This window comes from Ananas comosus, linkage group 21 (assembly GCF_001540865.1).
Source record: "Ananas comosus cultivar F153 linkage group 21, ASM154086v1, whole genome shotgun sequence".
Lineage (NCBI taxonomy): Eukaryota > Viridiplantae > Streptophyta > Magnoliopsida > Poales > Bromeliaceae > Ananas > Ananas comosus.
In genome coordinates, this window is record NC_033641.1 from 8,874,760 (window position 1) to 8,891,519 (window position 16,760).

At 36.2% G+C, this 16,760-nt stretch overlaps 2 protein-coding genes across 2 annotated transcripts; one reads left to right on the forward strand and one right to left on the reverse strand.

The window, feature by feature from the left end:
- On the forward strand, window positions 2,321-4,524 carry LOC109726834. Its single transcript, XM_020256637.1, has 2 exons — window positions 2,321-2,681; window positions 4,069-4,524. The coding sequence occupies exons 1-2, from the start codon at window positions 2,419-2,421 to the stop codon at window positions 4,274-4,276; spliced, it is 471 nt and encodes a 156-aa protein (XP_020112226.1). The 5' UTR covers window positions 2,321-2,418; the 3' UTR covers window positions 4,277-4,524.
- Window positions 6,126-8,270, reverse strand: LOC109726200 (zinc-finger homeodomain protein 3-like). The gene is made up of 2 exons (XM_020255691.1): window positions 7,639-8,270; window positions 6,126-7,262 (listed from the first exon to the last, which is right to left on the reverse strand). Exon 2 carries the CDS (start codon window positions 7,154-7,156, stop codon window positions 6,401-6,403), a length of 756 nt encoding a protein of 251 aa, XP_020111280.1. The 5' UTR covers window positions 7,157-7,262; window positions 7,639-8,270; the 3' UTR covers window positions 6,126-6,400.

Sequence of the window (16,760 nt, forward strand, 5' to 3'; positions counted from 1 at the left end):
GAGGAGCGCGGAGAGGTGGGCGGCGGCGCCGATCCGCGCGGCGAGCTCGCGGTTCTCAGCACGGAGGCGTGCAAGGCAGCTCCAGAGCTCCTCGAGGTGGAAGAAGGAGGAAAGGAAAAGAAAAAAAAAAGAGAATAAACCGAGGGAAAGAAGGAGGAAGAAAAAAAAAGAGAATAAACCGAGGGAAAGAAGAAGGAAGAAGAAGAAGAGAATAAAAAATAATATAAATTTCACCCAAATAGTGCAACATTCGCCTAAAAGGAGCAGAGGCGAAATGGTGTAAATTTTACCGTGTTTGAAACAAAAATTGCACTATTTCGCCCAAACTTGCACCATTTCATCAAATTTTACACCATTTCGTTCAAAATTACACTATTTCTCCTTCTCCTCCTCTTCCTCTTCCTTCTTCTTTTTTACACCATTACACTATTATATCGTAACAATAAAAATCTCTTAAAAACCGAGCCGGATTTGCCTATGCCGTCGACTCGCCCTATCCGTCCTCTGCCGCCTTCGCCACTCCCGTTCGAGCACGAGAACGATCGCCGTATTGCGCGTGCCGCGAGCGGATCTTCGTATCGCAAGTGCCACAGCGGCGCTCTCGAGCCGGATAGGCATAGCCCTAGATGGGGCGGCACTGTCGTGCGCCACGAAGCTCCGCGGCGGCACGCGCAATACGGGGATCGCTCGTGCTCGAACGGGAGTGGCGAAGGCGGCAGAGGACGGATAGGGCGAGTCGATGGTGTAGGCGAATCCGGCTCGGTTTTTAGGAGATTTTTATTGTTATGATATAATAGTGTAATGGTGTAAAAAATAAGAAGGAAGAGGAAGAGGAGGAGAAGGAGAAATAGTGTAATTTTGAACGAAATGGTGTAAAATTTGATGAAATGGTGCAAGTTTGGGCGAAATAGTGCAATTTTTGTTTCAAACACGGTAAAATTTACACCATTTCGCCTCTGCTCCTTTTAGGCGAATGTTGCACTATTTGGGTGAAATTTATATTATTTTTTATTCTCTTCTTCTTCTTCCTTCTTCTTTCCCTCGGTTTATTCTCTTTTTTTTTCTTCCTCCTTCTTTCCCTCGGTTTATTCTCTTTTTTTTTTCTTTTCCTTTCCTCCTTCTTCCACCTCGAGGAGCTCTGGAGCTGCCTTGCACGCCTCCGTGCTGAGAACCGCGAGCTCGCCGCGCGGATCGGCGCCGCCGCCCACCTCTCCGCGCTCCTCCCTCGCGACTCCGACTGGCTTCGGGCCGAGTTTGCATCCCTCTGTCGTCGTCTCGCGTTGGCGCGCTGACGGAGAAGGAGAAAGAAGAAGGAGGCCACAGTGGAGCATATGTCGTCGAGCAGGGAGGCTGCGAAGTGGGCCTGGCCGCGGCGGCAGAGGGCCTAGGCGAGGGTGTGGTAGGAGGAGGGGTCGGGGGAGAGGCCGAGGTGGGGGAGGCGGGCTCGTCGCCCACGACGTGGCCGGAGCTGACGAGGGCGACGTCGCCGGGGCAGGGGGGGTGGCGTTTCCACACCTCCGCTGCTCTCTGGGAAAAGAAAAAAAAAAAGAACGAGAGAAAAAAAGAGGAGAGAGAAAAAGATACAAGGGTATTTTGGTCAGTTTGCTAAAAAATCGGACCGAATCTGTAAAAATAAAAAATGTGGCCCATTTTTGCAAAAGCCCAAAATTAGTGAATTTTCTATGCAAATTGGCCAAGCATTTGCCTTTAGATTTTATTGTTATTCTTTATTTTATTTTATTTTTTTTTGTTGAGAGGGCCATAGTAAGATACTTGTTTGGTTTATTTTTATTTTGTTGTTGTTGTTGTTATTGTTGATTGTATTTTGGTTTAATTACATAATTTTAGTATAGATATTATTTATATATATATATAAAGAATGAATAAAATTTTGAGTTTCTATATAAAGTTTTTTTAAAAAAATTAATACCCTCGAAGAATATATCTGAACTTAAAATATTATTAAAATTTTTTAATTGTTTTATATAAATTTTAATTTACTAATCAACATCATCTAATTTTCTAATCAATTTAATTTTAATTAATGAGAGGTACTTAACAAAATCTGATAGAATTTTCTCTATTTTAATGCTAAATAAAATTATTTAAGTTGGCACATAAAATAAAAATCTCTTGAAATTCGCAAATAATGTTTTAAAATTTATTAAATAATTTTGGAGGATTTTTTTCTCAAGTAAATTTAATATTTAAATAATTTTTATTTTCAATTATTATTCAAAATGTGGATAAGAAATGAGTGGATCTCAAACTCTCAAATGTATGTAAGAAACTAGATAAAAATAAAATAAAATTTAAAATAATCCAAAAAACAAAAAAAAAAAAACCCCAGAAAAAAATTAGTGCTCCGCTCTTCTGGAAGCTTCTTCTTCTTCTTCTTCTTCTTCCCGAATCCCGATAATGGCGAGCCCCGTGTTAACTCCCCAAACCCTAATCTCCTCCTCCGCCTCTTCGTCCTCGTTGTTCTCTTCTTCGATCCTACTCCGAAGAGTCCACACCGCATCGTGCCTCTCCTTGAGATCGAGGAGATTTGGTTCGAACCGCGGCGCCCGCTCGTTGGCGATAAGGGCGGAGACAATGGCGACGGAGAAGCTGGGGATCAAGGTCGAGAGGAACCCGCCCGATTCGAGGCTCAACGAGCTCGGAGTGAGGCAATGGCCCAAGTACGTGTTTAGTTCCTCTATTTTTCTTTTTTGATCTTTTTCTCTCGTAAATTTGTAGCCTTTGTCATTGATTGGATTGGGCGTGTTCGAAATTGAGATCGGAGTCGAAGAAAATTTGTGATTTTGGTGTGTTTCCGCTCCTTTTTGATGAGGTATATGTAGGAAAAATTGGAATTTGGGTCAAAAAATTTGGTAGGCCGTGAAAAATTAGGCCAAAAAATAGGGAATTTTTTTATCTGGGTTTTGAGCAGGTTGTTTTTTTGGTCAATAAGCTGTGGAAACAGTAGTTTTGGTGGTTTATTTCGAAAAAAAGCCCCAAAATCATACATTTAGATCGGTATTGTTATCATGTCGTTTGCTAAGTACTTCAAATTCAAAATTAGCTTATGATTCCTCTGACATGTAACAATTAAAAAAAAAAAGAAAAAAAGAAGTGCACACAATTCCTAGTTGTAACTAAGTTCATACGTTTAGGGGATGTTTGGTTTTCCGGAAAAATATTCCAGAAAGTAATTTTGTGGCTTGAAAAGTATTTTTCGTTCGTTCGGTTCTTAGAAAAAAATTAGTCTTTCTGAAAAATCCTTTTTGGATTGCATGAAAAAGTAGAGCTTTTGTTTTCCGAATTTTTTAACAGGAAAACCAATACCGTGGAAAAGGGTGAAAAACTTCTTTCCGGAGAACCTATTTCCATTCTTTTCTGAGGAAATCAAAAACCCCCTTAGGAAAAAAAACGTAGCTTTGGAGACAAAACTCGATCGGATTTATGGTAGCAAGTAAGATTGCTATAACTGTTGGCCGCTTGTTGCCGCATAAGCGTAAAATTGAACTTGTGTAAGTGTAGGTTTTTTCCTTTGATGGCGGTGTAATCAGTATAGCTGATTGAAGTGATTGGTTAGTTATTCATTATATAGCTGTTAAGAAGGATAACTCGCGTTGTTTGCTTGGCTTATATCTTTGAACATGCCTTCAATTTGCGTTTGGAGCTCATGTATTGTTGTTTTTGTAGGAAATTATGAGGGGTAACTTCTTCAGTAGGCTTGAAGTATTTTGGAATATACAAAGCATTTTAAGCTGTTGAAAAAGGTTTTGTAATAGCCTAACTAGACTTGATCTTCCGTAAATGAAATGTGAAAAGTGAATGGTCGCGGGGGTTTCAATGCAAGTTTATAGCCAGTTAAATGCAAATTTTTGAATAAGATTAGAGTGGAACGTCAAACTTGGTCTCCTCTTACTTCTTTGGCTCTTTAATCCATAAATGTAGGGAACTTGGAGCTGCCCATTATTTGTGTTCCTTCTTTATTCATTCTATGAACATTTGAGTGTCTAAAGACGCCATGAGATTGATCCGAGTTATATTGGCATTTCCTGTATGTTATTTGTTCATTAGGTGGGGATGCCCTCCGAGCAAATTCCCGTGGACGTACACGGCGAAGGAGACCTGCTACCTTCTGGAGGGGAAGGTGAAGGTCTTTCCCGACGGGCACGGCAACGACTACGTGGAGATCCAGGCAGGCGATCTCGTGGAGTTCCCCAGAGGCATGAAGTGCACTTGGGATGTCTCTGTTGCCGTGGACAAGCACTACAACTTCGAATAGCTTAATTGTTGGGTCGAAACGAAGTACTCTTCTGGTATGATGTATGGTCTAAGAAGTAGGAGAATTATTCCTAATGTGTTTACCGAGATGCATGTAGTTTTCTAACCTTGTGAAGTAATGATATCAAGTCCGAGGGAGGCTTATTATCTTATGAATGAGCATGATGCATCGATTGCCATATGTCTAATGAGCAACATGACACAGTAGAAATTTAAGTTATCTATGGTTGAACCTTCTTTGCTTATTCAGTGATAGAACTAGAACCAATTCAGCAACCCACTGGGCTGGCTTTGAACTTTGGCTGTTGCATGCATGTATTGTGAACAAAGATTTGGATAGGAGATAGGATTTGGCCTTTTCTTCTGGAAATTCCACCAACATTTACGGATTGCATTCTGTCGGCGGAACTTGAGATCTCTGCTGCTGATCACGCACTCGCAAGCATACGAAGATCGGCCTTTGGACTTCTGTTTTGCTCGGTGGGCACGGAGTCGAGTTTGCATAACTCACAAACTTCTGCGTGTTTTCAACCTTAGACATCGCAGTGGTCAAAAGTTTCAGAGCAGTTAGCATCTATTTGGTTCATTCTCAACCCTTATTCCAGATTTTCACTTCGATTCCCAACCTTTCGATTTTTGCATATGGATTCTCATAGTTGGTCATTTCAGAAATTCTGTCCTTTTTCGACAGAAATAGCCACTTTGGCACTAAATCTTGTCTGCCACACCAGCACCAATTTTTGTGTCACATGACAATTTTCGGTTGATTTAATAACAAAACCATAGAAGTTTTAATATATATAATTAGAGTGATGGTCCAGTGAAATTATTACCCTTCCAAAGATGTAAAATTTGCTTGGTTGTTGGCCCCTCTCTAAAATTTGCTTCCTTATTTTCCCTTTCAGCAGTGATAGTCATTGTCATGGCAAGGAGAGACTGATGGCTTGTTTTAGCAGCAACTCACACACCCATGTGGCTTCCCTAAAAGCCATTCATGAAGATCTCAAAGCCATGGTGGGTATTCCAGAATCCAGATTAGTTTGATCAGAAAACAGATGTGGTGCTATTAACAAAGCTAATTTTACTACGTACGCGTCAAATTTACCGAATTTGTTGAAAAAATATTGACATGTTCAAGTAATGTTATTGTCGATAATGAACTTGGCTCTGTTAATAATATCATCCTGTAATTATTCATGACCACTTTTTATCTCTATTATACAGTCATGATATCATAAAATTTGCCAGTATGGCTTCTTTCATCCAATCTCTTGTAATTAATTTTGCGAATATGTAAATATAATAATCACAGAAAGATGCATACTGCACCACACTTAAGAAAAAACAGAAAAGAACAAAAGAGAGAACATTATCTACTCCACATAAAAGAACAACACTACTGAAACAAATCCATACCTGTACATTAGTTACCACCAGTTTATGAGGAGGAACATGGCAAATTAAGATGAGAAAAAACAAGAAAAATAATTCCAAGCCCAACCTCCTCTTCAGCTTTAACATCCCAGAAAATCACTTACCTAATTCTGCTAGGTATGTTTTATCTCAAAATTGGAGAGATATCATGACAAGGAAATAAGATGTAAGAACTAACACAAAGTAGTTATAAACTTGCTTCCATCAATACCAATCTCTAGAATCTGCACTCCAATGACAAAACATCAAATTCATCAAAAAAAAAAAAAAAAACCAAAAAGGTAACAATTAGAAAGACTGNGTAATTTTTCGAAACGAAATGAAAGATTCGCACGGCCTCGGCCGGTCGATTTCTGCGGACGCACACGAGTTCGCCGAAAAGGGAAGAGAAATAATAAAATAAAAAAAAAAAAAAAAAAAAAAAAACCAAAAAGGTAACAATTAGAAAGACTGAAAGTAGGGGATCAGTAGTCATCGGGGGGATCATATTCGTGTGAACCACACATTCGTCAATTCTCTATCTAGTTTCTAACTAAAGAAGCAAACGCAACTCAACGGGCGGTAGAGATTGAAATATAAGATGAGATCGATACTTGACAGATGCACGGTGCACGAATATACAGATAACACTGTGTATAAGGCAAACTTAAACAGGTTTTCAAGCTAGGAGTGCATTTTCACCTGTCCAAAATCATGATTGAAGCTGAAGGGAGCCCTTCTTAGCCAAGCTGTGCTTGTTGTTGTGCATCCACACCTTGAGCACCCTCCTCTTGACCCCAACCTCCTGGCAGAACTGCTGCACCACACTCTCCTCCACCCTCTGGATCCTCCACCCAACCCTCTCAGCAAACCCCATCATCTTCTCCTTCTGATCCTGGCTGAACTTGGTCCTGAACCTCTTCTTCCTCAGCATTGCTGGGCTCCTCCTCTCCACCTCCTCATTGTACTCTGAAGCATGCATTGCTCCCAGGGGCATGACCATGTGGTGGTGTGCTGCAGGTGAGCAGCCCCTGGGGATGATGAATCTGTAGGGCCCAGCAGGCCCAAATGCGGCTTGGCCCAGCAGGCCCATCTGGCCCATCTGGCCCATGACCTCTTTTCTGTGGAAGTTCCTGTGGCAGCTGCATGCAGAGCACTGTAGAGCTTCAATGGTGCCTTCTGCACCATTGGGCATGAACTCACCACACCCATCCAGGGCAGTGCCTCCAATGGAGGCTGCATGGTTCTTCAGGCACTCTCTATACCTCACCACCACCACCACCTTCTCCTCCTCTTCCTCTTCCTCCCCCTCCCCCTCCCCCTCCTCCTCCTCCTCCTCCTCTTCTGGGTTTAGTGTGGAGATTGGTTGGGGACCCTGATGTTGGTGGCCAATGACATGGCCAACATATGAACTGCTCATTGTTGGGTTATTATTGGTGTTTCCTCCTTCATGGTTAGAAAGATCCATTCCTCTCTATATATCTTGCGTTACGATTACCCCGAATCCTCGAACGATCTGGATGTCAAAGCTACAGTTAGGAGCGAGAGATCCTAACACTCTAATTCTGCTTGGCCTGGACAAAAAGGTCAAGATCAAGAGCATTAGATGATCACCAAAATTTTCAAATAAATAAGATGCTTTGGATCTTTTTGGCGAGTACATATGTTTGCTTTCAAAATCTCTACATATGAAGCTAATATTTACCAAGGTCAAATATATATATATATACATACCCATAATCCAATTTCTCTTAAAAATAAAAATAAAAAAGAGAAGGAAACAACAGCAAATTAAGCAGTGCTTCTAAATGAAAATTGCTTTTTAATAATGGAGTTATCCAACAATGAAATTTTCTTTAAAAAAAGAAACTATAAAACACAGTGATTTTTTGTGCAATTCATTATATATATATATATATATATATATATATAGAAGATAGAAATATTTACCTTACTTCTCCTCCTTAAACAAGGAGAGAGAAAGGGAGGAGAATACTATGGAAACTTTGTCTTGTTGAATGGTTGGTTGATGAGATGTAGTAGAACTCTTCTTTAGAAAGCAAACATGGAGGGTATGTGAAAGATTAGCTAGCACAAGGTTATGTTCCACAAAGAGAACTAATTAAGTGGATATATATTTGCTCAATATGTATCATGCCATATGGGAATTACAAGGATCTAAAAGCTTGTGTTGGTTGAAAAGAGGAGGAAGAAAAGAATAGAAAAGAAAAGAAAATTAGGTGCTAAGATTGTGGTAGTGTACTGGAACATGAACAAAAGGCTTTTAGTAGTGATGAGGAGGAAAGAAGTTGGAGCAAAATAAAAGGACCCAAATTAGGAGAAAAAGGAGAATATGTAGAGTTTATAGAGTGTAAATACTGAGAATTTCTTTAGATAAGTTTTAGAGGGTTTGCTTTGCTTGCACTTCAGGAATGAAGCTTGTAGCAGAGAGAGAGAGAGAGAGAGAGAGAGAGAGAGAAATGTAGTGTCAGAAGGGAAGAGGTGCAGAGAAAGGGGGAGAACAGAAGTTGTCCCCACACATGAATTTGAAAAGAGAAAGCCAACTCAAAACTGCAAAAATTAATATCCTCATATGAGCCCAAAAGAAAAAGAAAAAAAAAAAAGAAAAAGAACTCTAGTGATACTCTCCAGTGGACCAAACCAGCCAGTACTCAGTAGTGACTTCACCAAACTTGCCAACAAACACAATGTAATTTTTGTTTTATTGTTGAAACCCTTGCTTTTGTTAATTACCATGAAAAGGAAAAAATGATTTGAGTTAGGGTAATATGTCAATGTAAACTAGTGTTGCAATGTGAAATGAAAGTGCACTCACTCAAATTTAAGGATCATCTTTTTCCCTTTTTAGTGAATAATGAATAATGATCCAGTGGATTTGTCATAGAAAGATTGGGACGGGCATTGCATTTAATTGTTTGAGATTCAGATGCGTCGCTTTTGTAGCTTAGTTTACTAACTCATTATCTTTCTCTAAAAAAATTATTTCATACAATCTAAAATGACAACACGGTCTCCAAATTATGTTTTGCCTAGATTTGCGGGGTACGAGTACTGTTGTATGCAATGGAAACTTCTACTAGGTGTTTTTAGGAAGGAGTGAGGGAAGCTTGTTGGAGGCTTGATAATTATTTAATTCAATCATTAACTTATGCCTAAGAACTTTCCATCTTTGGCAATCTAGTTTTGGGTTCAACATTGCACCACCACCACACATTTGTGTGTGTTGTTATCTAAGTGGGCCACTTCATCTTAATATTCTAACATCTCATGATTGTTTTGTTTAGATTTGGTGGTTCCTTACCTGTCTTGAGCAACATTGCTGTGTTAGGAGAAGGCCCCTCCAAACTGGTTTTGCATCCTACCTACTTTTAGTTGTTGTTGCTTTGTTTTTTTTTTCCTTTTTGGAGAGAGATAGGTAGTACGCTACTCACTTCGTTTATTTCATATAAAAATAAACTTAGCTGGAAATGTGAATCAACTAGGATTCGAACTTGGGACCTCGGGTACCAACCACCAAGCCCTTTGCCACTTGCGTTAGGAACGGTCGGTGTTGTTGTTGCTTTGTTATTAGCACAAAAGCTTGCATGAGATACATTTGGTTATGGATTCATTCATGCCAATCCTAACATGAATTTGAATTCGATCATTTGCACAGAGAAAAAGTGTGGGTTGCGGGATTATGATCGATAGTAACTCTATGATGCGGTCTATAATAATGTCATCTAGTTTAAGCTTTCGGATTAGTTATGATATCAGAGCAGAAGATTATCTATCTTATTTAATCTTCTTAAAGCTTTCAATTGAAAATGAATTCATAATGCTTCTCTCTTCATCTTTGAAGGGTGAGCCAAGGATTAGCAAAAGTTCTTCATCACTTTTTGGTGAATAAAGTGTGAGACATAGAAAAGGGCACAAAGAATGACCCTTTAAGGTACATTATCCTTCTTCTTTCTACCCCCAAAATGCCTCCTCTAGGTCTCAAAAGAATGTTCTCTATTGCAAGGTACTTTGTTCTTTTGAACAAGGCAAGTTAAGATTCTAGGATATTTCTTAGGAAAAAAAAGAAAAGAAGAAGATGTTTTGATTACATTTCTAAGCTATTTATTATAAGGTCGATCTTTTGGATAACATCTTATTAGAGTGAATCTTAATATGAGTTTGATCCTTACTTTCAATATCTAATGCATTAAATTTCTACTTTATACTCTAACATGTTTTATCTCGATCTGTCAAATACATTTTATATCTATCAAGCACAGAAGCAGAAGTGTTAAGTGTAATCGCGAACTATTTACTAATAAGGTCTATCTTATCTTTTTTTTTAGTAGAATCTTGAATTTGTCAGGGAATTTCTTGTTGATGAGTTTGGATTGGGAGAATTTATTCTCTCTCCTTCTTGCTTTACTTCATTGGGATCCACATAACTTTATTTTTTTGTTACATGCATGCTGTACATTCAACTTTAATCAACCCACATTCTTTTTCACTTTTCTCTCTTTAATTAATTTAATTAATTTCACCATCAACCATTTCCTTACATTGGCTTGACATAATGATTAACACACTAAAATAAACTTGAAAAATCTTAAAATTTGTTTAAGGAACTCTTTTGTTAATAATATATTATCAAGTTCCCAATTCAAACACACAGACTTATTCATGTTTATTATGCATTTCAAATTAACTAGAAACTTATAATCCTACATAAAGGATACTCACAAACCAATTTAACTGTCAATGGTAAATTTTGAGAAACTAAAATGGTAAAAATGTATAGAACTTATCTGAACTATAGACTATTTTGAATTTGCTATCCGACCGTTTAAAAATTTGGTTTTACTATCCAACCTTCCAATTTATTTAGTTTGAATCAGTCAACAGCACTTTGACTTCAAAATTTAAGCTATTTTTTTTTAATAAATTTATAATTGCGAAAATTGTATGAAATATACTAACTAAACCTGCAAAGATAAATAACGCATGCATTCAAATTTTGAAGTACCATTGACTGATTCAAATCAAATATATTAAAAGGTTGGATGGTAAAATCAAAATTTTGAAAGGTTGGTAGTCAATTGAAATAATCTATAACTCAGATAAATTCTTTATGTTTTTACCAACCTAAAATGATCCGGTAAACAAGATTTTTCTATGTACGGAATTATCATATTGTCTATTTGATTGCGCAACATGCTCTAAGTTTTTAGTAGTTTAAATAAGCAATAAGTTATTCTATATGCAGGAAAATTTTACACACTGGGTTATAACCAATTCGTGCTGTAATGAATTCAGTGAAGGACACATTTTTCTTGGCTTCCAACATTAAATGCCCTTCAAAGCAATGTGTTGATGTGTGTGAAGAGAGAGAGAGAGAGAGAGAGAGAGAGAGAGAGAGAGAGAGATTAGGATAGAAAAGCATGTGGTGGGAATTAATTTTGAAGGGATCATCCACAAGGGGGGAAAGGGGAACAGTTGTGGCAGGCAAAATTAAATGGGATTATGATGAAACAGTGATCACACATGTCACCCCATGTATATACATCCAACCAAACCCTAATTATTTTTTTTCTTTTTCAAAATTAACCAAACCCTAATAAATATATTTTTCTTAGCGGGCGTTTGGTTCAGCGTAAAACGAGCCAAAAAAATATTTTTAATATGAAAAATATTTTTCCGTTTGTTTGGTTCGACATAAAAATAATTATTTTTACAGATTTGAAAAAAAAATTGAAGTTTTCATTTTCTTCTGTTTTCGGCAGAAAACAAAAACTCAAGTTGCGTAAAACTTATTTTCATTCATTTTTTTCACCGAACAAAACAAATATGAATATTTTTACAATTTTATATTGAATCAAATAGACCCTTAGCCAAATTGCACCCCCAATCTCAATCAAGTGACAGCCAAAGCCCTAAAAAACCAACTAACCATGTCAAATTGGCTCTTATCCTATCTTTTATTTGGAGAAGGAATATGATCATCAACCTTATCTTCTTCTTTATGCTTGATTATGATGTCCTCCACACATCCCAAAAGAAAAAAAAAAAAGCGAGGGAAAAAAAAAAGAGCCCAATAAGCACTGGATTTCAACTGGAAAATAAATGAAAAAAATGAAGCACCAAATGTTGACCTTCTACTAGTTTATTACCATATTGAATATTTGGAACTTCACATCAACTAAAAAAATCAAACTTTTTTTTTTTTTTGAGAGATAGGTAGCACGCCACCCGTTTCGTTTATTTCATTTAGAAATAAACTTAACTGAAAATGTGAATCAACTAGGATTCGAACTTGGGTCTCTGGTATCAACCACCAAGCTCTTTGCCACTTGTTCTAAGAACAGTCGATAAAAGTCCAAGCATTGAGTCATTCTTTGTTGAAACTCCTACCACAAGCTTTCCAATAAATGCATAGTAGACACTCTTACTAAGATGGTGTGTACTNGAAGTTGAAAAATTACTGATTTAAGGTTTATCTTAATCAATGTTAGACCACTTATAGAACTAGTGACCTCAGCATTTTATTAGCGAAAACGTACAAAAACTACTTAGACTATGTACCATTTTGAGTTAACTATGTAACTCTTCAAAATTTTAATTTTAATAATTAATTTTTTATTTTATTTGATTTGTGCCAGTCAATGACATTTTGACTTTAAAATTTGTCTACTGCATACAATTCTTGCAATTGTAATTAGTTTAAATTTTGAAGTCAAAGCATCGTTAATTAACTCAAAGTGGATAATAAAGTCAAAATGTTGAAATATTGGGTAGTCGATTTATAATGATTCGTCATTCAGATAAGTTATGTATGGTTCTACCAAATTTACTTTATCATTAATAAAAATAATAGTTAATTTCACACAGGTCCCTACAAATATAGTGAATGATAAATATATCCCTACAAATTTCAACTTTAATATGTTGTCCCTGCAAAAATCCTGATGCTTTTAAATATGTCCATATGGTTTATTACCATTAGAGAACCATTAAAAAACTGTTTATTTTTTTAATTTTGCCATCACAAATATGTCCCTCCAAAAATTATAACAGTATAATATAAGAGGGAGAAATATCAAAAATTAACCAGAATTAAGTATTTAACATACGGTTAACTAAGTATTTCTAACGATAACGGTAGGAACATATTTGAAAACATCATGACTTTTGTAATAAACTATTTTCTGATTATTCAATTAAAGATCAAACACAAATTTTGTAATAGAAATCTCTACTCAAAATGATAAGCTCTACTTCAAAGTTCGATCAGTTCGACCCGCCGATTTGAACCGATTTTAGAATATTGTTTAAAAGAAGAAACTACAATATATATATATATATATATATATATATATATATATATAGAGCAGGACTGATGTGCTCTTAGGAGCACGGAGGCCTTCGTGCTTCTGAGCCGTTTTTTATGATAGAATTTCGAATCGACGATCGGCTCCGTTAAACTTGATCTAGCGTATTTGAAGTTTCTAGAAAATAATTTTTGCGATTTTTCGATATCATTTACCTAGCAATCGAAAGGATTCAAAATCAATAATTTTTAACGGCTGAAAATAAATATCCTATAAAGAGTGGTGATATAGCACTAAAATTTTCGATCAGAAATATTGATTTTGTTGTAGATAGTATAAAAAATTTTGTATCAAAATTTCATCTGATTTGAATACTTCTACACCGTTAAACTTGAAAACGGTAGATATCAATTATTAAAAATTATTGATTTTGAATCCTTTCGATCACTAGGTAAATGATATAAAAAATTCACAAAAATTATTTTCTAGAAAGTTCAAATACGCTAGATCAAGTTTAACGGAGCCGATCGCCGATTCGAAAATTCTATCATCGAAAACGGCTCAGGAGTACGGACGCCTCCGTGCTCCTGAGAGCACAGCAACCCTGCTCTATATATATATATATATATAGAGAGAGAGAGAGAGAGAGAGAGAGAGAGAGAGAGAGAGAGAGAGAGTTGAGTTAGAATACTTTCAAAAGTATTTTAATATATATGCATAAGGACCACGATATATTTCAGGTGTACTACACTGTAAAATATTTACTCCAATTTGTGTTCAATTGGATTGTTGAAGTAATGTGTTCACTGAGCATTTTTATTTTTTGGGGATCCCAAAGATAATGGCATGTTGGACCATAAAATTTATTGTGATCTACATGAAAGCAAATCAGTGTACTATATATATATATATCTTATCTTTATTTTGTCCTCATATTGTTTAGATTCATTTAATATTCACTTATTCAATTATTGCCTTATTTTATTTACACCTAAGCTTCTCCATTTTAGGGACAAAATTTTTAGTATTCTTTTTTATTAGAGCTCTTCTAAACTATTATAAAATTCAGATGAAAAGCTTGTATATTGGAACGAAGCTTTAAGATTCGCACGCCGAGTGAACTATATGATTCACCAAACTGTCTCAATAAGATTTCGCTAAGGAGCTCCTCAATGAAGCTCCACATAAAATTTAGACTTTTTATTATATTTTCTTTTGTGTAAATTTTATAGACCTTATGTGAGTGATTGTGCATATTAATATGGTCTATGATGCAACAATGTAAAAGGTACCTATTTGAACTTATAAATAATGAGAATAGCATTAAGTTTTTAACCACACAAACATTTGAATTGCAAAAAACCAAAAAGGAAAATAAGAAAAGGAAAGCTACCAAATTACTTTTAGGGCCCGTTTGGTTCGAGTTATGTAATATTACAAAGTATCTCGACATATCCAGGTATTTTGGATTTCGGCGTGAGATTACTACTGATGCTGCATTAGCGCGTTTGGTTTAATGCAGTAATGTAATACTAGATTACAGTGTTTATAGCATTAATACATTTGGTTCAGTTTATTAAATTTAGTAATCCTGACATAAAAGTATAGTTTTTTTCAAAATTGCCCTTGTTGTGGTCATTTGAATATTAATTTTTGCGGAAATGACAAATGGAGGGAAGAAGATCGTGATGATTACCTGGGAGGACGGCGCAATAGAAGATGATAGGTGTGCGTGCGAGAGAGAGAAAAAGAGAGAGAGAGAGAGAGAGAAAGACGTCGAGAGAGAGAAAGCGAGAGAAAGCGGCGTGCGAGAGAGAGGGGGGAAGGCGAGAGAGAGAGATGAAAATAATGCTGTTAATTAGATTTGGGGTTGTTGGAAGGTAAAATTGTCATTTTACATAATATGTAGTATTAATGGGTTTCAGTAATGCAAGATACACGACCCCCCTCCCGTTAATATTTTCGATGTAATCCTGCTCGATTTGTAATGCTACATTAACGACTAGATTATATAGTAGATTAACCAAACACAGTTATTTTGGCAGGATTACCTGTAATCCTGCCAGGATAACTCGAACCAAAAGCACCCTTAGGGCCCGTTTGGTTCGAGTTATGTAATATTACAAAGTATCTCGACATATCTAGGTATCTTGGATTTCGGCGTGAGATTACTACTAATGCTACATTAGAGCGTTTGGTTTAATACAGTAATGTAATACTAGATTACAGTGTTTATAGCATTAATATGTTTGGTTCAGTTTATAAAATTTAGTAATCCTGACATAAAAGTATAGTTTTTTCCAAAATTGCCCTTGTTGTGGTGATTTGAATATTATTTTTTGCGGAAATGACGAATGGAGGGAAGGAGATCGTGATGATTACTTGGGAGGACGACGCAATAGAAGATGATAGGTGTTCGTGCGAGAGAGAGAGAGAGAGAGAGAGAGAGAGAGAGAGACGTCCAGAGAGAGAGAGCGAGAGAAAGCGGCGTGCGAGAGAGAGGGCCGGGGGGAAGGCGAGATAGAGATGGAAATAATGCTGTTAATTAGATTTGGGGTTGTTGGAGGGTAAAATTGTCATTTTACATAATATGTAGTATTAACGGGTTTCAGTAATGCAAGATACACGACCCCCCTCCCGTTAATATTTTCGATGTAATCCTGCTCGATTTGTAATCCTACATTAACGACTAGATTACATAGCGGATTAACCAAACATAGTTATCCTGGCAGGATTGCCTGTAATTCTGCCAGGATAACTCGAACCAAACGCACCCTTAAAGGTAACCATCAACACACTTATTAATAATAAAATCATAATGTGAGATAATATAAGAGAATGCAAGGATAGAGCTATATTGGAAAATGTCTAGAATATACCAGTTATATTGTTGATGTGGTATTCCCAGTCAATCAGAATGTTTCCTTTGCATTCATCCGTCCCATCATGATTATTAGAAAAATATTTTTCGTGTACTTTTTTTTTAAAAAGTGAGATGTGAGTGATAGATTATTGATGACGTGGTGTAAGTGTGGTAGAGTAGATTTTCTCACTGGAGCGCATAATGGCCATATCCCCCATCATATTTTTAAAAATTACATATCAGTCCCTAATAATTAGGTGTAGTAAATATTAAAAATATTATAAAGTTTAGTCTTTTGTGGGCCAAAATAAAATTTTTCGTATAAAACTTATAGGCCCATAAGTTCTCTACAATCATAGATATTTAAAAAATAAAGAAGAAAAGAATAACGAAAAATTCTGTATTAATTCATTCAATTATCGATAGATTTCGTGACTTAGAAGAACATCGAGCACAATTTTAACATTGAGTAGGGAAACATTTTTTTTAAGATTTTATACTTTTTGTACTTCGAGAACTTTTGTTATAATTTACTTTATAATAATTTTTTAAGATAAATATATTATGTATTCTTAGGCCCAGCGCTCCAGAGCTTAAATTCTGTCTCGCCTCTCGGAGAGTGTGAGGGACTTATTAATATATTTAATTTAAATATTTTGAGCCAATAATTTAAAGCTCAACGAATTATTTGTGATAACGGGTCGAAGCATTACAATTTACACACGCAAATTAATATTTCCCTTGGATTTTTTGAAATAAATAGTTGGAGATAAAATGCATGCTTAATTAATTAATTAATTAATTAATTAATTTAATAGAGATTCCTTAAAAGGAACGGAACGGAGAGATATGAGAACATTAACACATTCCCGTTTCTTTAAGAC

Bases quoted from the DNA above. Each gene is read 5' to 3' on its own strand.
- LOC109726834 (XM_020256637.1), top strand. From the start codon at position 2,419: ATGGCGAGCCCCGTGTTAACTCCCCAAACCCTAATCTCCTCCTCCGCC. The intron at 2,682-4,068 runs GTACGTGTTTAG...TTTGTTCATTAG, and splicing joins GGAGTGAGGCAATGGCCCAA to GTGGGGATGCCCTCCGAGCA.
- LOC109726200 (XM_020255691.1), bottom strand. From the start codon at position 7,156: ATGGATCTTTCTAACCATGAAGGAGGAAACACCAATAATAACCCAACA.